Source organism: Caloenas nicobarica, chromosome 17 (assembly GCF_036013445.1).
Source record: "Caloenas nicobarica isolate bCalNic1 chromosome 17, bCalNic1.hap1, whole genome shotgun sequence".
Lineage (NCBI taxonomy): Eukaryota > Metazoa > Chordata > Aves > Columbiformes > Columbidae > Caloenas > Caloenas nicobarica.
This window is the reverse complement of record NC_088261.1, coordinates 6,880,010-6,901,363: the sequence shown is the minus strand read 5'-3', so window position 1 is coordinate 6,901,363 and position 21,354 is coordinate 6,880,010. Positions and strand designations below refer to the sequence as shown.

The window sequence follows — 21,354 nt, the reverse complement described above, 5'->3', positions numbered from 1 at the left end:
CTCTTAGGACTCTGCAGTAGCCACAGAAACTCCAGTAGAAATAAACTATCTGATGATACTGATTTCTGCTGAGTAGGACCTTCAGAGTGAGATAACCAGCTCAGCTCCGAACGGGGAGCTTGGCTCTACGTTTGTCCCACTCCGGTCATTTTCGTTGCACGCAGAACGAACAGCCCAGCAGTTCTGCCTGCTCTACAGCCAGCGATGCGCTGACAGAAAGCTGTAATAAACGGTGGAGAGAATGGGGCTGATCTGTGCTTCCAGCATTTGAACTTCTGAAAAAAAAAATAGGTTTCATTTAGAGCTCTAAGAACAGACTGTGTGTATAAGTACAATGCTGGCTTTTTCTCTTTTCCTTGGCCTGGAATTCTTTTGCCAGGATTGGCTTTTCTTTCTCCCTTAACAAATCATCACAATTTCAGCAAGTACTTCATTGACTGCCAGTGCTGTGCTACCAATAATTTACCAGAATTGAGAAACTTTTGTGCTTTCATTCTGCACAACTAAATTATCTCCTGCATGCCTGGATTTGTTTCAGTTCTGGGTTACGTACTAGGCGCTCAGTCCTACCCTGATACCAGGCTCCGTCTCTAGGCTTTTAAGAGTACGGCAGTCCCAAGGATTTAAAAGTTAAGATAGTGGGTGAACATTTTGGTTCAATTGGGGACACCCCGCTGTGCATCTTGGAAGGAATTAGAGACTTGTATGAGCACTGTAAATTAGAAAACAAAAGCATTTGTTCATAATTTATCACATTTTTAAGGCTCATGTAAAAATTTCTCATTTCTGAGGTGTCAGCTCCAAAAGCACCTACTGCAGGATGCTGCAGCAACACACGTTACAAATGGTCCACAGTTCAGCAGTTTGCAAAGTTAGTATAAAACAAAATATGACAGATGCAGGCAGGACTGCGGTGACGCCTTCTTCTAGGAATCTCTTTGGGGGTGAACTGTACGTACAGCGAGGAGATGTTGCATAAAGCTGAAATGAGGTTTCTCATATTAGCCTTAGTGCTCACATTCAAACTTGTATTAACCTGGGAAATAATACAAATGCCATTTGAAAGCCTATTCTTGTAGCATTTCTGACCCACTTCAGACTCCTTTGGTAATGTGGGAAGGGACCTTTGTTCCCATGGCAGCCCATAATTTCCTGACTGAAACAGTTCAGCTGGGCTCTGAATGACACAGCCAGGCATTTGGATGCTTATCTTGCTTCCAAGTGTTCTGAGGTTCCTCATTTCTCACTTATTGCACAATGCCTCAATCTCACTGGGAAGGTGAGAACTGGATCAGAAAGAAATATAATTGCTTTTTTTTTTTTATTAGCTTATGATACAGTCCCGCCCTTCTGTGTTGCCAGCTTACCCAGTTATTCACAAATGATGATATACATACAGTGAATTATATAATTATCAGCCTATAATTACAGGTATATAGATATATACATCCCCCTGGAGGAGAGCTGGGCTTGGCACATACCTGCTTGCACCTCTGAGTCTTGAGGGAATTCATGCCCATTTTAAGTAGATTATTTATTTATCAAATGCTGGAGACATTTGATGAAAAATGAACCCAAAAGAATCCTTTGATTCTTTTTAATAATGTTCACAAAGTATGTAACTAAACAAATCCAGGCATGTAGGAGCAAACTCTCTTGTGCAGGGTGAAAGAAGAGACGTTTCTCAATAGCAGTAAATTATCGGTAGCGCAGCATTGGCAGTCGATGAGGAGCTTGCAGGAGCCACGCTGATTTGTTCGGGGAAGAGAAGATGCCGGTCTTGGCACAGCGATCAGAAGCCAACACTGAGAAAGCAGAGTCAGTCCTCTATTTCCACAGACACTTTCTTTTTTGAAAGCTTTAGACAAGAATTAGTTGATCTTATGATGCTGCTTTAATGCTGCAACCATAGATAAACCCTATTGCCTTCCCACTATGTTTCAATGCCTCATTTTGTCATTGGGGCAGATAGTGATTCTCAGCTGATATAAATCAGCAAAGCTCCACTGATTTTTAACAAAGCTGTGCCAGCTTCTGCTCGCTGAGGGTCTGCCTGGGTATTTCTCTAGTTATAAAGCAAAGAATCCAGCAGGCAAAGCTGATGTAAGTCGAATATTTTTGTTGGCTTGTTTTTTCTTTGTTCTGTCTTTCAAATGCTGCTCTCATTCATAACTGCTTGGATGCTTTCAAGCCTGCGTACGAGAGTTATGGAGCCTAATCTGGCTCCTGCAATGGTGCAAATCTAGGGTAGCTCTATTTAAATCAAAGCATTACTCAGAGGTATTGCGCTGCTGTAAAAGCAGCATACTTGCACATAGCAACTGATCTGTAAATCTCATCATGTGCCCAGCATCTTTCCAAGAGTTTATTTGCAAACAAACAAGCAAAAAGAATCATTGTGGATGAGCAGATTGATTCCAGCCTATGGAAAACGGACTGAGCCTCTGCCAGATATAAACTGTAGACACTTGCTAATTATGGTTTGTGGCCAGCTTACGAAGTCCAGTAAAGGAGAGAACTACCCCGTTCAGGTCCTCTTTCCCAGTTTGATGACATCATGCACATCATCATGTTGTGATATGCCAGATGGGAAAATTTGAGGTGGGGATGAAGTGAAGATGCGTGTTACACCTTTTCTCCAGGCTATCTGACTCTCCATCATCGTACAACATCCCAGAGAGTCTCAGACAGTTTGACTCTGCCATCCCCAGCTGGTTCGGACCAAACAGATAAATGCTGAACCATTAAGAATCAATATGTGTTTCCACCATTGTGACAGGTTATGCTGCACGTAGCTAATCTTATTTAATTAGTTTATTTAAGCTCATTAGTATATTTAAGTAGAGGCTGAAAGTACTAGTATAAACTCTGTAATTTCTATTGCTTGGGAAAAAAAAAATAAAACCAGCCCCGCATCAAATGCTTATTGAAACTGAAACATATGTATTAACATATGGCAGAATTTCACTTACTGTATGTTTTAGTGCAGAGCTGATGAGGAAGGCATCTGTGCTGAGAGCATCTGAATGGAGGCTCAGATAATGAGCAGAGCTCAAAAAATACAGTCTGAAAGGTTGGGATGTGTCAAAGTGCCCTGCAGTTGATTTGTGTCAGAGCTGAAAGAATATACTTAAGTCTCCACGCAGGTACGTTGCCGTGCTTTGCTTTCTGCACTGGGACCAGTTTGAGTCTTCATGTGCTACTGGGGGCACACGCTTTGGAAGTCCTGGACAAATTCTAAACCCGAGACAAATGGTTTCACATCAGAAATGCTGACACAACATCTCCGTGGAGCTTAAGCAAGTGCTGTTACAGTGGTGCTGTTGAACAAAGAACAGATTAATTGGAGATCTGAAACAACAAGCTCAAATCTGGATCCAGATTTGAAATTCTCTTAGGGATGGCAGCTCTTTGGAGCTGAGATTTGGGGTTTATGCTCCCTACAGACACGCAGACCGGTATGGTTGTAAGCATAATCTCTACCTTCAAGAGACACTAAGAAAAAAGAGCAAGCTTCTTCTGCTGAGGTGCTCATCCCAGCCATACAAACGTGTAAGGTTTAGTCAAAGACAGGTCTTTTCATTGAGATGAATCCTCGAATACTCTGAATATCAACCATTTCTCTTGCACGTAGTGATGTAGTGTTTCAGTAAACTGCAGAAAGACTCTCAGAGGCTCTTGCTGCCAACTACTAATACTATTAATGGGCACTACAAAGCCACATTGTTCTACACCTATTTACTGGGAGATATGAGGATACCAGGTGTAATTACTTTACTGCCTTAAGGATAGAAGTCTTTCTTTCTGATTTGACCGCAGTAGAATATCTGCATCGCTCAACCACAGATTACCTGGGAGATGCTTTCAAAGCACCCAGTTGTTACTTGGTGACCTAGAAGAAAGTTTACCACCTACTCACAAAGAATCATTTCAAAGTACTATACCTCTTGCAAAAGTGAGGAATCTTCAGCTTCTTCAGATCATGGGCTGTATCTTAAATGCACGAACTGCTTGTGCAGCATTGTACAAATCCCAGCTTTTCATATAAAACCGTCCTCCAGGGACAATTACTTTTTTTTTAAAAAAAGGTTATTATTTAGACTAAGAAAAAGTACTTAACACACATACATTGCTTTTCATGGAAATAAAGAAAATAAGTTGGGACAACTCAAAATGTCTCTTTCCCAGAAACACCAAAAAGAGTGATGGAGAGAAGGGTGTCCCTGCGTGTGAGTCAGAATTATGTTTACTGAAAAGGTTTCAATCTGCTGTGTTTCCATTGTTACCTGTGCTGAGGAAACTTCTGGAGGCCTCACCCCCATCCCTGTACCGTGGGCTGCCCCACAGAATGGAGAGGGTCCTGCCATAAAGATATTTCAGCTTGCGGTCCTGGAACATGAATATCATTCATGTATTTAATGACCACCCAAGTACAAGTTTCTCCTTCACAGGAAGGACAGATTGTCTAATCTGGGGTAAAACAAACCAAATATAGAAGGGATGTCCCGGTTCTGCTGGGTAAACACGGAGGTGCAAATGCCCTGGCTGACGGGCAAACGCGCTGAACCGCCGGCAGCTGTTGACGAGGAGGTTGCTCCTGCTCCTCTGCCCCGTCTCTGCGCTGGCGGTTATCACAGCGGCATCACAGTCAGGAGGTACCTGCCTGCATCTCCGCTGCCTTGAGACAAAATCAGCTCTTTGAAGGTACGTTTGTGCCAAAGCCCAAGATTTTATGCTGAAGTGGCTGACACTATTATCTGGGGGATAAGGGGCAGCCTTTGGCAAGAGAAAACTGAGAGCTGTATCATCTTCAGCCAACGTGGGAAGATTTTCCAGAGCTTGCCTATCAGCATCTTGAATAAGCCCCCAACTTAAATCCACCTTGATTGAGAAAAGAGAAAAGATGACTATGTATGTATGTATGCACAGAAGCATACAAAAATATATTTAAATGTCTGTTTAGGTATTGAAATAACATTCTGAATAGCGTCTCGGTGTTTTGCTCTAAGCGAGGCAGAAACATTTGGCACAGGCCTGGACACTGAACTTGGGTCTCCTGGGTCCCAGCCCACCGTTTCAATCATGACTATTAGTTTTTCTGAGTATGGATTTGTCTATCCCTTACGTCTTTTCCATCATCTCTAAACTTGAGTGACTCCTATGACTAATGTGATTGTAAGTCATAAAACATTAAGTTATGACACAATCAAATCAAAGCCAAGAAATTCATAGTTAGGGTGTAGGCTACATTCTTAACTCAAAACCAGAAAAGCAGCATTACAGGGTAAACAAAAGGATGAAGTGTCAGCCCTCATTTTTCATTTTTGGGCTCTTATCAGTTTGTATCAATTTAAGCCTTTTTAAAATATGTAATTTCTTTGACTTATTTTTTTCCCCTCTAGGAACCGAAAATTATTCTGCTTTGAGGTCTGGAACCTGCCATACAATAAACACTACTTAATTGGGACATGCTTAATAGGGATGGCCACTTTAATGGGACATCTCCTAGGGAACCTCTTTATGTTAATGAGACTGAATGACAATGACTGTTTCTAAAGTGGGGCAACAAAAGGGAAAAAACCTCCACTTAACAGCGATGCACTCAGCTGTTACTAGTTTGGTAAGTGTTTAACCAGGTGTTAAATAGGTCTAAAATTCTGAGCTTCCATCTTTTAATTCAAAAATGGGAAATTAAAACACTTATGTCGTGATGAAATGCAGTGTAACTATTTGTATGGTGGCCTTTAGCACAAAGGAAGGGCCAGGCTGTTTTCAACTATGCCAGAGATAGAGGTTCTCTTCTCCAAAGAGCTCGAATAACCCTTTTCTCCAAACACCGAACTACCCGTAGATTGGATTTGTTCAGAGATTCACTTTAAAAGCTACAAATAAAACCCATCTGTCCTTATTCTCAATCCTATATTTTACCCCAATTCTTTCCACTTCTGTAGTTAGAATATAAGACAGAAGCAAGAAAATAAAAATAGGAAAGCTTTTCAAATCTGAGTGATCCTAAGACCCCTAAGAATAGATGTCTGAAGACTTCCAGGATCCTCCAAAAGCCCCTAAGGCATTTTGAAGGTTGTTCTCTTCCTGAAGATCTTTTGTGTTCTGCGGTTTCCTCTGAAAACATGTTTCAGGGAAAACAAGCGACCATGTTAAGAAGTTGTCTTAAAACCCAGAATCTCCTCTTAGATGACAGCTATATAAATCTGGGGACTCTCCCAGGCAAACCAAGACATCTGATTATGCCATTGGATCCTGTTTGGCAAAGGAGAGAGTGGAGGGAAGTGATAGACATGAGGGGCAGATGGAGTTTGCCTAATGTGTCTGTTCTTTTCTTCGCTGCCTTTTCAATTTAAGAATGTAGCAAAATAGCAGCTGCTCATAATTTCATGAATCAAGAAGTATGTAAATTTCAGCTACAAAATTTGTTGCATAGTTAGACACACACACACACACAAAGAAGAAAAAAAAAAAAGATCTTGCTTGCATCTACAACTTTCTTAATCTCGCGTGCAAATTCAGCTTTCAGGCCTGGTTCTCCTCTTGTTTCGGAGAGAACCAAGAGTGGCTCAATCAATTGCCCTGTCGTGACACAGCATGAAGGCTATGGGATAATTGCACTTTCGGGGCTCAGCCAGCGTCTGCTTGTTGCCCTAACGCTGGCATGGAAGGACAAGCCTGGCATGAAAATCTCCTGTCCCGCGCTGAGCTACCAGAGGGGCTTTACGGCACCGCTCTGCTCGTTGGCTGCCCAGGGAGGGAGGAGGAGAGGGCTTGCGATGGGAATCCTCGCTCAGCAGGAAGGCGAGAGCTGGGAACCGCTACCCGAGGATGCTGACAGCCCCTACAAACTGGAATGCAAACGCCGCTCCTCATATTTTTGATTAAAATACGGAAAAAGTGAGTGGAAACGTATCATCCAAATGTACGAAACGCTGCTCAGATGGAGCTGGGGATCAGGGCCTCCATATACTATACAGCTGGTTCTAGTTTTCAGACAAGATTTACTAAACACATGTAAACCGTGCGTATCTGTTTGAATACTTTTTGTGCAAATAACTTCCTCTGTGGTCAAGCTGTTCCTCTCAGATGCAGGCTACACATTTGTGCTTTATACTCACCGCTTTTTACCCTTGGATTTCCACCAGTACCAGTTCACACTCAGAGGACGAAAACTGTGAAGAAGGGAGCTGAGTTTGGCAGCAAGAGTCAGGGAATTTATAATCCAAAAACACCGAACAAACTCATGATAAAGGGCAGAAATCATCCCCGGCTTCGCTGCATCCAAGTCAGTGGGCCAGGTCCTGGGCAGCTCTAAACAGACCCAATCCTACGTATTTTATTGGAGCTGCAACTGTTCATATGATTTGGCCCAACAGCTCCTTACTCAAATGCGGCATTTCACCAGTTCTGGTGGGGTTTCTCCTGATTTATATCCCCGGAGCGAGCAAGCAGAGTAATGGTCTTTCTTCACCAATTAAAACTGCCCCACAATTATTTCTGCCGGGTGTCGTGAATCCAAACTTTAAACACAAAGCAACAGCTGAAACTGAATATAAAGGAGCAGGAGGGCAGAGTTTTATGATCGGTGTTTTATTGGAATCATATAAAAAAGAAAAGCATTTCACATATTTCATTGAGGTGTTTTATGTGCAAATTTAATATGAATCCTCTTCGTGTTAAACTCTCACGTGATCTCTGTACTTCAGTCTATGAAACACAGCGCAGGACAACTATGAACAAGTTTATTAAAACGGCCTGGGCTCCTGTTGACATCACCAGCCACACAAGTGCTTGCTCAGGGTTGCTGTGATCTTATCGGCCTCTCCTTATATTTCAGGTTACCTACTTGTTCGTTTTCCCTATATATCTTTCATTGTTACAAGAATTCAACTCATGGGCAGATCTCTCAGATAAATCTGCTTGTCTGTTTTGGGAATATGGCTCTAGTTCTAATTTTGCAGACTTCGTTCAGGCAATACTCCCTTTGACTTCAGGGATTTTTGCCTGAGTAATCCTTTCAGAATTGGACTCTCCGTGATTTTCATTTACTTAACAACTTGGCATTACATCTGTAAAATATTAGCCCAGTAATGTAAAATATCAAATTAGATTTATGCATTAATCTTATCTATATATGAAGCTTGATAGTCAGTTCTGCATTATTGCAATTCCGGGCATTCTGTGTCATTTCACGTTTGTTCTGATGATGTAAGACAAATAAAAAGTGAGATTTATAGATCAAATTTGGTAACCCATGTGTGTGAAAGTCTGAAATTTTAAACAAAATTTAAAATAAATTCCTGCTTTCAGATAAACCAGGTTGCTTTATAAACCACAAATAAAGGAGAGCACACAAAAAAGCTAATCTGAAATAATCAACAAAACAATAAGCTATTAAAAAAGAAAAAGCAGGTCAAAACGAATATCCGAATTGCAATGTATTCTCTAAAAATCCTTGAAAAAGACAAATAGGCAATTGTTTCTTTTCTGCGTGACAGTTGCAGTCTGAAAAGTGAAAAATTACTCTTTCATACGTGTTCATAAACTGCGCTTATAAACACTTCACATAACTAAATTATATTTGTTTCCTCCAGGTTGGCTGCCCTTGAACACTTTTCTCCTTCTTGCAGTTTTAATTTTTTTTTTATATAATCCTTTCATGAAAGCAGGTCTTACGCATATGGCCCTGATTCAGCAGCCAGCCCCACGCAGCGGGGCATTTAAGAACATGTTAAAATAAAGTTTTGTACGTGCTTTGGTACTTTTAAAAAATGGATACTTGGAGACAACCCACCAATACATGATTCTTGCATCTTAAACCCATTTACTTCTCTTTACGAATGTTTTCAATTTGTTTTACTCTTGTTGGGCCACATCCAGCTTGTTATTTACAGCAAGAACACAACAAGATTAATAGGCTATGGTCTGCACTAGCCTACACCCCTGGAAATTCATAGTGATCCCACCAATTCCCTTATAATTTCTTTGGATTCGTATCAGGTTAAAGCCCCAATCCAGGATAATGCCAAGCAGATGCAAACAAGGGCCAGCATATAAATGTGGAGAATCATGGCCAGAATAAGACCGGATCTCTTTATTCCAAAGGAGAAGGTAATCTTGAGTTATAAAAAATTATATGGCCTTTTTTTTCCCTGTTTGGTAATCCATCACCACCCAAACACCAAATAGGAAATGATGCAATGCCAAGGGAAAAAAAAAATCAATTTATTTCGTACATGTTACTAAAGAAATACTGGATTGATATGTTACCAAAAGCACTTTGGTTCACTTGTGTATGTCACGACAGGCATGAATATGCTCTTTAAAAAGGAGATTCTCCACACTAAGATGTTTCCTGTGGGACGCAGCATCAGTTTCGCCAGTGTATGGCAGCTGCAGTGAACTTACAGCTTCCTCTAAGGGTGTCTATTTTCTCCCTTTCTGCATTGATCCAGAATTGCTGTTTCTCCTGCCCCAGCATCCAAATGCAACAACCCCAAACACAGTTGTGTTTGCAGAAAAATCACAGTTGTGCTAAGTCAGTCGCAGTCGTGTTTCTAAGAAAAGACGTGCTTCCCAAAACGAAACCTCACGCTCATCATTGGGAGAAAAACCAGCTCAAACATCCTAAACATCACGTAAGAGAATAAAACCCGGTCCCCTGGTCGCTCCTGCCAGCGCCGGAGCCCTGTGCGGAGGTTGGTTTCGCAGGAGGCAGCGAGTCGCTGCGTCGGGGTATCTCCCCATCTCGCACACACCTGTCTCTCCATCCCCGGCTGCCGCTCCTCTCCCGGTCCTGCGTGTTCCAACAGGGCCCAGGGCGGACGCCTCTCCCCTCGGCACCCGTGTGCCGGAGCCGACGCGGGGCTGAGCCACCGCGGCACAGCCGGCACCCGCGGGGGACACCCCGAAAGGGGCGCGGGCGCCGGGGGGTGACCGGCCGGGACAAGGGGACCGAGAAGCCCAGCTGGAGGAAAGGAGCAGAGGGATGTTTTCTTCTTCCCTGCCCACATGAAGTGTTTGTGATTGGAAAGTGGAAGAAAAAACGTTTTGCTCTTTCCTTTTCCAAGACAGCGTCAGCTTCGCGCTCACCTGCTTTATAGGCTCCATCTGGAAGTGAATGAAAGGGGAACTGGTGGGTGAGGGAGCAGCCGCCCCGCTGCTTTATTTCTGTATTTCCCTCCATCTCCTTCCTGCAGTTCTGCAACCCACGAGACGCAAGTGCCGGACAGTCACCATGAGATGTTTATCTCCCGGTGACCACGAGTATTTTACAGAATGGAGAAACTGAGGGAAGACTCAGTGAATTGTTTCATGTCACGAAAAGCCGTGTGAGAGCAGCTGAAGGCAGATCCCATCCCCAGCTACGGTCACTACACCAGCTCTCCTGCCACGGGGGGAGTGGCACAAAGAAAGCAGAATATAATATCCCAGCTGAGGTTCCGAAAACAAAAAGCGATTTAAACCAATAATGCTGGTTTCAGCTTCTTAAAGTAATAGGTGAAATATTGGACCTGAGGATTCTGCAGAAACAGCGAGAAAAATCTGGCTGGGACAGAGATAGTGGAGGGGAAAGCATGGCCAAAATGGGCCCCCAGCCAAGCAGGGAGGAGAGCCGGCAAGAGCAAGAACCTGTAGTGAGGAAGTGGCTGCATGAAGCAGGTGAGGAAATTCGTGATAGGAATAGCAAGAGTTAAATACCACAAAAAAGGATGTGCAAAAAAAAAAAGAACCAACCCCAAACCAAAACCCTAACAGAAACCAGTAAGAGGTAAAAAACAAGTGAAAGGTTCCAAGTGAGAAAAAAGGTGGGAATTTTGCCTGGGAACATAATTTACTAACTTGTCTCCTGACCCCTTTAAAGGACAGAGAAGATAAACGTGCAAATCAACAGAACAGCCTAAGTGGGAGAGAAGAGGGAGCGTGAGCCCTGCCCAGCCGAGAAAGGGCTCAACGTGCCAAGAAAGGGCTCAACGTGCCCAGCAAACGCTGCCTCTGGTACCATCCTGGCACGGGACAAAGGACAATAAGGCAAGGACGGCGCTTACAAATTGAAACTGGTATGAGCGATACGCTTAAATAAATTTGGTGTGAAACTGGTATTCGCTGCCAGCTAAAGGGAGGGAATAATCTGCTAGGTCCTTTTCTTCTCTAATTCTCCTGATTGCCTATGGGTATTGTTATTACTTACGTTGGCCAAAACACAACCATGCATCTGGAGAGAATATACCGTAAGAAAAGCAGCTATTTGACAGAAATGTTGCAAACATATTCAGTCTGGGAAGACTGACTCGATTCATTAGGCACAGTAATACATTCATTCTTTTGGGGTCTTCAATAACTCCTGCTGTACATGGCAGAGAATACCGCTACAATGTCATCACATGTTTTTGTTGGTATGGCTTAATCCACAAATCCTCAAAGAAGATCTGTTGTGGGTTACGCTGGATACTTATAAATGTCTTCAGAGCTAAACAGCAAGTAACCACACCACCCAAATTTACTTTGCTTTTAATTGTGGCTGTTTTCCCTGCCCTCTATGAGAATTGCTTTCTTCTCTTCCACCTACCAGCGTGTATCTGTGGCTATGCAGTAGTCACAGGATTTCACGCTTAGATCACGTATGCCACTGTCTGCATGACTCGTGCTAAAACTTTCACAAATTACCAAAGAATGTGGGAATCGCCATGTTGTTCAGAAACAAGGGGCCATCCAACCGAGTCTCCTGCCTCTGCCAGTGGCCACGGGTGGACACCAAGCACACGGGATGCTTTTTCCCCGTATTCTCCCAGCTTCCAACCATTTTCTGCTCAGGGGGTTTCCTGAGCTTGTACACATCATCATGTCCACATCACTGGCCAAATCCTCTGGCAATCTATATGCTGCAAAACCTCTGGCTACTACAAGAGATATAAATCAAGCAGAACAGGAGTCACTGACAATAACTGAAAAAAAAAAAAATCTGTGATTCGGAAGGCATATATGAGTTTTGATCTTAATTTGGGATAAATCTCCCAGGAACACAAATTATCTGTCTGTTTGGCAGTCTCTATTCTTTGCCATCCCTATGGAGTCTGCCTATGCAATGGCACAGTGTAACAAGCATAGATGGAGCACAGCTTACTTTGCTCTCAAATCCAGTTTAAGAGTGAACACGACGACACTTTGACAGTGGAGAGGGATGGGATTTGGGAATGAGACCCTCCTTTCCAGCAGGCACAGGCACATGGAGCCAGGCAGCCGGCGACGAGAAGCAGCTGAAGAAAATGCAAAGATGGGAGCCTTGAAAGTGAGGAGGGGACAGGCTGGACAAGGAGCGGTCAGGGGTTCGGGTGAGGCTCTAGAGGAACTTTTACAGGAACTGATAGATATTTGGGAGTCACTTTAAGTGAAAAAGTTCCAGGAATCAACGGAGAAGAGACTCAAAGTCACCCTTGGAATAAAGGTCCATTTTCTTCAGTATTCTGGATGATGACATGTGAAGCATAACAAGACCAATTGCCATTGGTGGCCCAATGTGCAAATATGTTAATTAAATATCTGTATTAGTGACATTTTATGACCTAGTAACATTAATAGGAAACAAATTTTAATCAGATATTTGCCTGATTCCTAAAATAGTGCCTGTATGACTATACCTGGGAGAAAATGTAAAAGAAATCTGTACAACGTACTTACAAGTGTTTTGGACGTAGCAAGCATCACTGAACTCCTATTAGTCACTGCCATCATTTTAGATTTAAACTTCAAATACACTGTACTCACTTTTTCAGTACTCTACTAGTGCATGTTGAAAGAAGTTAGCATTTACACAGATCAAATCTAACCTTAAGAAAACCTTTCCTCAAACAAACAGACAAGACTGATTCCTCAAAACATAATAATTCAAGGAAACTTTGTTCTAACTGTCTTCTTGCCAGCGTGCACCAAATCCTCCAAGATCTTTCTTCCATCTTACATAGGTACGTTCCAGCAGGAACACAAAGAAAATTATCGCTTGCTCCAAGGAGCTCTGTACCCTGCAGGATCTTTGCAGAATCCAGCCCGAAGAAATGCAGCACTTTGAGAAAACAGAGCTGTCAAGCAAGATTTCCTTGGGCTGGCTGCCACACAAAATGGCAAATAAGGGACTTGATCCTGTACGGAAGACAACAGGAATTAAAGGTGCTCAGCGTTTGTCTTCCGGCAGAGTTAAGGTTTCTCAGTACTTCCTAAAATCAGCCGTACTGTTTATTCTTATTCAAAATTATCTAGCTAAAAGCTTTGGTATCTAGCCACAGAGCTTTTATTTCAAATTGGCAATAACGTGACAAGATGTAACTCCCGCAAAAAAAGACTACAAGAATGTTAAAAATATCATAAAATATTATTTATATCAGGATACATTTGTTACCCCATATGACAATCATTCATATTTCTTGACAGATATAAACCTCTGCTTAACACATTAGTATCATAAATATTACCAGATATAACACTGTAATTTAATACCTACCAAATGTATTTTAAAATATTACTCAATTTAAAACTTTGGATTTTAACCAGATGTGTTTCCAGAAAATGATTCAGGTCAGATGCTTTTTTCTTTTCCTTTTTCTTTGCGTGCGCGTTCAAAGTGGAGCATCTACTATGTGATTTATTGTACTATGACTGTATGCCTGGAACCTAAAACAGCACCGTGGCACTTCATCCTTGGGGCTTACACACCTGCAGTCCAAACTAACAAGAGAAAACATCTACATGGCACGGCAAGAGTCTTTGAAATGTCTCTTTGCAGTTGCCTGGACACAGAACAGACTGGTAGAACAGGGAGGCAGCGGAGAAAGGGTGAAGACAGGAACTCCAGCCTCTTTCATCTAGAAAGGGGGGACCATGGAGAGATTAGAGGCAAGGATTTTGATTAGATCACTGGAATGTGAAATGATGCTTCCCAGGATTAAAATCCTATTTCAGAGCTACCAAACCGGTTACGTTGTTAGTCAGAATTTGGAGGCTCCATCCCTGCAGCCGGCTGGTGCTCGGCAGCACCCGACACCCTCTCGCTGGAGCCGGGGGGACCCCGGCCGGGCACCCCACACCTCCCAAACGGCATCCCGGCCGCAGACACGCAGCCGCCGTCCCAACGAAGAGCCGCCCTCCCTCGAAACACGGCACTTCTGGAGGAAAAGGGGTTTCCTCCTCAAAAGGCGCCTCCGGGTGCAGCCCCACGACGGCCGCGTGTGCCACGGCGCTCGGGTTCCAACCTCGGCCTCGTTCACCAGGTAGACGCCCGACACTCTCATAACCGAACGCCATTAGTTGTATTCCCAGTACAGCCAACTAACAATTTTGAAGGTCTCTAGTTGTCGGGCTGATCATTACGTGGAATCCATTAACATAAAACCCGCCATCGCAATTAGTATCTTTGTAAGCAGCAGCCTCAGCGAAAAGTGGAAATGGAGGCTGAAATAATGGTGCTCCTCCAAACGAGGACGGCAGCGGATTGGGAAATAATCTGTAGCAATTGCTCTGCCGCTGTCTCTGCTGTAACCTCTCAAAAGATAGAGCCATTTTCAAGTAGTCAGCCCACTGACTTGAGTGAGCACTAAATTCACTTGATGATCAAATACAATTTGAGAAAAAATCTACAATCGCTCAGTTACCCAGAGGAAGATATATTTTCCTTTTACAGATGAAGTGCAAAACAGTGAAAGTAGCTGTATTTGGAAAAATACCGTGCAGCTTATTGGTTTAGAAGGGGACAGGTACAGACCGTGTTTTTGCCCATTTCCCAGTAAGGAAATGAGGAATGGTTTCTAATGGTTTCTTGGGGGGGGAACACATTTGCAGACTGTTTGTGTACACTGGGTTGTTTTGTTAAGAGATGAGCCTGGTAAAAGGTCCTGTGCTTTTCAGGAAGAGAACAAGGAAAATGTTCATATTTATAGTAACGTTATTGTTTAGAACAAAATAAGTTATTTCATCCTTTTAATCTCCGTTTCTATGGATATCCTGCACGGGGCTGGGATCTGATTTTCCAGCCCTCACCCGACTTGTCCCCTCCAAGGCAGCGGTCAGCGGCACCAGCCCCATGACTTAAGTGCCCGTCTACATTTAAATAAATCCCTTTTAAAGCCGAATTCGTACCGCCCCGGACACAGTGAATCAGGCTGCCTCGAATGTACTTTTTTTTTTTTTTGCCTTTTTCATTGTTGTTTCCCCTAAACTCTCTCCACTTATCTAATTTTAGCCCGCAGGCTCCCCGACAGGGCATCAACCTCCCCTGCGTGTCGGGGAACCATTCGCCGCGCACGACGCTTTCTCTGCCATTAACCCCCGCACCCGCGGGGGGGGGGGGGGGGCTCTGCGGGGCAATGCGGGGTGCAGACGCGGGGTGAACCCCGCGTCTGCACCCCGCATTGCCCCGCAGACCCCCCCCCCCCCCGCATTGCCCCCCCCTCGGCCGTACCCCGCAGCGCCCCGCTGCCCCCTCCGTGTCCCCCCGGGCCCGCACTCGCTCTGTATGTATGGGGGGGGGGGGGGGGGGGTTTGCGGGGCGCGCCCGCCCTGTGAGCGCGCGGGCTGAGTCCGTGTTCCGGGCGGGCGCGGGTTCCAGGCCGGGATTTGGGCGCTTCCCGCCCGCCTCCCTCCCCCTTGCCCCCCCGCCCCTCCTCCTCCCCCCTCCCTCCCTCCCTCCCTCCCCCTCCCTCCCGGCTCCTGAACTCCAGCCCCTCTCTCTCTCTCTCTCTCTCTCTCTATCAGCCGCTCACTCTGTCTCAATATGTCTCAAGATGGCGGCCAATGTGGGATCGATGTTTCAATATTGGAAGCGCTTTGATTTACAGCAGCTGCAGGTCAGGCTCTCCCGCTCGCCGCACCGGCCGGGCCGCGCCGCCGGACCCCCCCCCCCCGCTCCCCTCCTTCCCTTCTCCGCCTTCCCTCGGGCCCGGCCTCCCCCTCCTCCTCCTCCCGCTGCCGGCCCGCGCCGCCTAAAGGGAACCCCCCGCTCCGCCCGGCCGCGGCGCTCCGCTCCCTCCGCCCGCCCCCCCCCGCCATTGATCACCGGCCCCATCGGAAATTGATCCTCTTTGTTCAATTCATCGATCAGCCCAAGATGGCGCCGGAGCCGGCGCTGCCGGGGCCGTCGCCGCTTCGCCCGCTCCGTCCCGGGCTGCTCTCTTCCCCGCTTCCCGTTCCCCCCCGCCGGCCGGGGCCGTGCGGGGCGGCCAGGGCGGCGGCGGGGCTGCCCGGCGGCCGCTGCTCTCCGCCGCCTGCCTGCCTCCCTCCCCCGTTGCCTTCCCCCTTCCTGCCGCCGCTTTTTTTCTCGCCGGGAGCCGGGGAAAGTTTACCGAGTGCTGGGACTTTGTGTGGGGGCGCAGGGAGCCGGCCGGGCTCGGCGTGCAGGCGCGGAGCGGCGGGGGCTGGGGGCGCTGTGGTGCCGGCCAGGCGGACGCTTCCCCGCCGCTGCCCGGCCGCCGCCGCCTCGCCTCGCCGCGGGGTGCCGGCCCCCCGCCTCTCCGCCGCCGCCGGGCAGGGGGCTCCGGCCCGCCGCGCTCCCGCCGCCCTGCGAGCGCCGCGGCCGGGCTGGCACCGCGCCCCGGGGCGGGGAGCGGAGGGGGAGCTGCCGTCGGCGAGGGATGGAGCGGCGGCGGGGTCCCGCGGGGCGGGAAGGGGGCGAGCGCCCGGCCTCGCCCGGCCCCGGGCGGGGAACGCGTGTGCGGGGGCAGCGCCGGCCGGGGTGGCTCCCGCGGGGGCCGGTGCGGGGCGCGGGGGAGTCCCGCCCGGCGGCGGGAGGGCACGCTTACATAATTCACCGGCTCTCCAGCCTCTCCTGCTGTCCAGGATCTGACAGATGAGGGGAATATTGATGCTTGACTGTGCTGGCTCATAACAGCCTGCAAGTCTTGTTTCCTCCGAGGGAAAGTCCTCGCAAACCAGTTTCCATTCACCCTTTGGGTGCGTGCCCTGAGGAAATTGCAGATCCACTGTTTAATATAATTGCTGGGGTATAGATAAGGCCAAGGCGGGTTGAGGTGGGGGGGGGCGGGAGGGGGGGAGAAGAGAGGTTGTCAAACGCTGAACTGGTGCTGCTCCCGCCGCTGAATGGGATTGCAACATGCGTGTTTCTCCCAGTTGATTGGTGCAGGAGAGCGCTGCCCTGCCTCTCCGAACCCTCCGCTGCCTCCCGTTTAAATAAATTGGCTCCAAAGCCGCCGGCTGCCCACCCTGGTCCCCTCCGAGGAGGGCTCGGCGGTGCCGGGCCGGAGCCCCGCGGCAGCCGGAACATGGTGCGTTGATGCTGGGCAGAGCCGCAGCCCCGCCGGAGGTGAGGGGGGCCGGGGGGAGCGGGACCCGCCGCCCTCCCCTCGGCGGGGCTTGGAGGGGCTGAGCCGGCGGGAGCGATGCTGAAGAAAACACCCCAGCAACCCCCGAAACGGGAAGTGCTGCGTAGGATCTGTAGTAGGAGGCTGGTCCCTTCTGACTTTCAGGTGCATTAGGAGGTGGGGTAAAGTAGCGTTTTGGTTTAGGCTTTTCTTTCTTCCCCACCTCCCCCCCCCCGCCCTGCTCCAGTTTTTTATTGTTTCTTTTAAAGGCTTTGGATTAAGGTAGGCTTGGCTGAACTTTGATAACTTGAAAGGGTTCTTAATAGTGACCCAGAATACCTACAGGAATACAGAAAATGAGATCCAGATGTAGGATTGTATAAAATAAAATGGATTAAATTAAGATGTAGTTAAACAAGGTCTGACATCTTTAATTGCGGAGTTTTGCTTTTGCCTCTGTGTATGTGTGGTTGTACTTGCTTAGTGTAGGAAAATAAACTCTCCTAACTTCACTGATGTGGCGTTACATTTGACAGTGAAGAAGTCTAAATATTTCCTATAAAAATAAAGCCTTCAGAAATGCTTATTGATTAAAACATATTATGCTAAAGTATCTATCATGTAAATTAAATTCTAAAATGTAATGAACGCAGCCAAATGGCATTTTGATAGATCATTCTATTCTGTTTTTAGTAAAAAAATAGCTCACTTTTATAATAATTTAATTTCTGTGCATACCGTAAAACCTGTTGTGGAGTATCACTGTGCAAACCTTAATCTCGTTTTTGCAGACTAAGTGCGACAGTCTGACTTGAACAGCTTGTAGGTTCTCCTTTGAAGCACTCTGGTAACGCTAGCTTAAAGTTGTTTGCACAATATTCATTACCTGGTTTTGAGGACTTGTGATCATTTGTACGTGTTGCGGACTGAGGTTGTTCGCCTCTTGGCAGGTTCGCCTAGCGATATCTCTGCGGTGCGAAGTTTATTAATGTTGTACGCGGTCTGTGCAGAGTCCTGGAGTGACTGGAGAGGTAGAGACTACCTGCATCCATATGCAGAATAGTTAATTTGTTTCAAATTAGCTTTGTATTTTTTTTTTTAATCCACCCATCCGCATGAAGAGGTAGTGTAATATATACTCCCACTTGCAGATGAAGCAATACGCTATAGAAACTATGGTTACTGAGTATGAAGTTCAGTCTTACAGATCTGTCCATGGCTTCCTCCCTCCCCTGCCATTCGTCTGTACTAACGTATTGCGAGCGGGGAATTACAGAAAATAAAAACGCTTTTGCCTGCACTTCCGTTACTCCAGGACTAAAGCCTGAAGGATTTACGCTTAGCGCAGTTCCACCTGCGCCCCGTAAACTCCAGCCCTCGCAGCTCTGCATCTCGATGACTTTGAGCCCCTTGCTTTCCTGCATGAGAAAGTCGCGAGGCGCTGGGACCGCGCGGTCCTGTGTCGCGGCGGCAGCGACGTGCGCCCCGTCTGCTCGCAACTTCCTCTGCTGCGACAAGACGATGTTTAACTGTTGATGGGCTTCCACCCGCCTTGTCATATTAAGCAGCAGGTTTCTCAAGATTGTGTCAATATTAATTAAAACAGATCCAGGAACACTTTAGGGTCCGCTTCTTTTCATTATTTATTTCCTTTCACTAAGTAACCTCTTGTTTATAGGAGGAGAGATTTCAAGGGTTGGAGGCAGGATTAAATAATTCAGAGCTTGGATTAAAGAACAAAAAGGTCTGTTCACAAATGGAATACGAGATGCAAAAATGGCAGTTTCCTACCGGTATCAAACGTAGCTCTTGACTTGAGACTGTACCTGAAAGGCGTCACGCAGCTGAGTGCTTAACCCTATTCTCTGGTAAAGGTTAGTTTTATTTCCTAAAGAAACGGTGGAATTAGCGTGGTGTTTCTGCATCGTTTTGCCGTGTGGTTGAACACGGACTCACGTTTGATAACTGATGGCAAGGGAATTGCAGTGTGCAGAGAACACCGATCCTTGCAAATGGTGACTACTGTGGCAATAGATGCAAATTAAATCACTGGAGAAATGCTGTTGCCCTCGAGTTAAAACTGCATCTCCTGTTTGGAAGCAGTTTTGTGATCCGAATCAGGCTGACGTACAGCAGCGTGAAGGTTACCTGCTGTTGCGGGGTCCTGTTTCAAGTTTGTAGTTCTTGATGTCAGCATCACCTTCACCATAAAAACAACCCTGTACTGGAGAACAGGAAAAGGAGCGTTGTGTTCCCGTGGGTACGGCGTGCCGTCCTCGTTAAGGTTTTGCTTAATATTTCTGAATGTGTGTGTGTACATCTATATCAGAGGAGACAGTTGGTCCTGCTGTATCTCTGTGACCAGCTGTGTTAGCCTGGCTTGGATCTCGGATCTAAGTTGAATCTACAGGATGAATGGAAGAAGTTGATAACATTTGAAAACCAAATGAACTATGTGTTGAAGTATTTTGACCATAAACGCAAGTCTCAAAATGTCATCATAGCTTTTTAGGACAGGCACCTATGCTGGTGAAAAGTACAGTTTCTTATTGCTTTTGAGCAGAATGGCATAACTTGGTACTAGTGAGCTGGGGAATGAAAAACTAAACCCAAGTCTTGCTCGCGTGTTTCTGTTTTTTAAAAACTCATCCTGATATTGCATCATATATGATTAAAGTAAGGATGGGGTATTAGTTCTATGCATGCTGTGACTAATTGTTTAACGTAAACCACTGATCTTACAACGTTATAAAATTTGTAACAAAATCTGGAAAAACTAAGTAGTAATGAGTAGCTCTTAAATACTGAAGCACTTCTATTATTTAATTAGAAACAGGTGGAGTTCTTGGCATCTCTTGGTTGGATCTGATTGCATCAGAGCACAAGCTGATTTGCTTTAAGTGAAGGAGTTAACATGCTTCATCAGAAGTGGAATTAGCGATCACGTCTGAGTGTTTAATTTTGTTTATCCATGCAGGGCACTGTAGAACTTGTAGCCTCTGTCCTAGAAGCAGACAGCGCTTTTCTACTTACAAAGGTAGTTAAATGTGTATCGAGAAAAGAGTCTCTAGCTACTGTAAATATGTTTCTGCCCACTTCCACCTGATAGGAGGTGTGTAGTGAAAGCAGCTTTGGTAGGTTTTCAAGAAGATGCAATAGAGGGATGTATTCTAAAAGCCAAGCAGTGCTGCCGGGATGCTCTGGTAGCTGTTGATGCTTCCCTGCCGCAGGAAGACTTTTTGTGGTGGTCAGGATAGTGTCCCCGGACATCTAACACACACGACATAGTAGAAGGCAGGCCCTTGGTGTACTTCTGGCTTGAGAATTTGGCTTTGACGGGGTTCCTTGAATCCTCTTCCTTGAGTCCCGTTCCTTGGGAAGAAATTTCTGAAAGCTTTTCTAGCCTTCTTTGCTGTTCCCCAGATGAAATAGTGCCCATTGGAAACGTGGCAGAATTAGTGTGTGTTTCGATCACTCTGCTCTTATGCCAAGTTTGTGGTTAGTTGGATAATGTATTGAGAAATGCAGCAGGGAGGATTTGGAATATGGTAAAGGTTGGGATTTTTTTTGAAAAAAGATTGCACCACTTGTCTGTGTATAATAATACCAAATAAGTACTGGGTGAAACATTTACTATGGGAGAAATTAGATACAGTCTGAAATTCCAATGAACAATTATTCTTTATTTGCAAGCTGATTTGTAATGCAAAAAGTGCATGTAGAAAAAATGCATAGTCCAAAGTTTCAGTTTGATCACCCTGCGGCTGAAAATAAAGGCAGTTTGTTTATTGGATAGAGAACAGATAATATGGATGGATGCTTAGTATTTTTTAAGATGCCAAGGAGTCAGTGCTCATTGACTTGCAATCCATTTATATGTAGGCTGGGTAATAAGTTTCCATCTTGTATATTCAGGTTTCTCTTGCACGTGTTCTTTACATTTTCTTCTTTGCTTATCTTTGTGCTATCTTGTTTCCCATATACTTTATGGGCAAGGTGTTGAAAAGACTTTGTCTTCTGGATTGAGAATACAGTGACAATG

At 45.7% G+C, this 21,354-nt stretch overlaps 1 protein-coding gene across 5 annotated transcripts in view; it reads left to right on the top strand.

Annotated features, from left to right (window-relative positions):
- Positions 1 to 15,695: 15,695 nt before the first annotated feature.
- CUX1 (cut like homeobox 1) overlaps positions 15,696 to 21,354 on the top strand; it is a 263,475-nt gene continuing 257,816 nt past the window's right edge. For all 5 annotated transcript variants that reach the window (XM_065647494.1, XM_065647491.1, XM_065647490.1 and 2 more), the window contains exon 1: positions 15,696 to 15,842. In XM_065647494.1, coding sequence (XP_065503566.1) covers positions 15,780 to 15,842 — 63 coding nt within the window. In that variant the 5' untranslated portion in view covers positions 15,696 to 15,779. The remainder of the gene's footprint in view (positions 15,843 to 21,354) is intronic.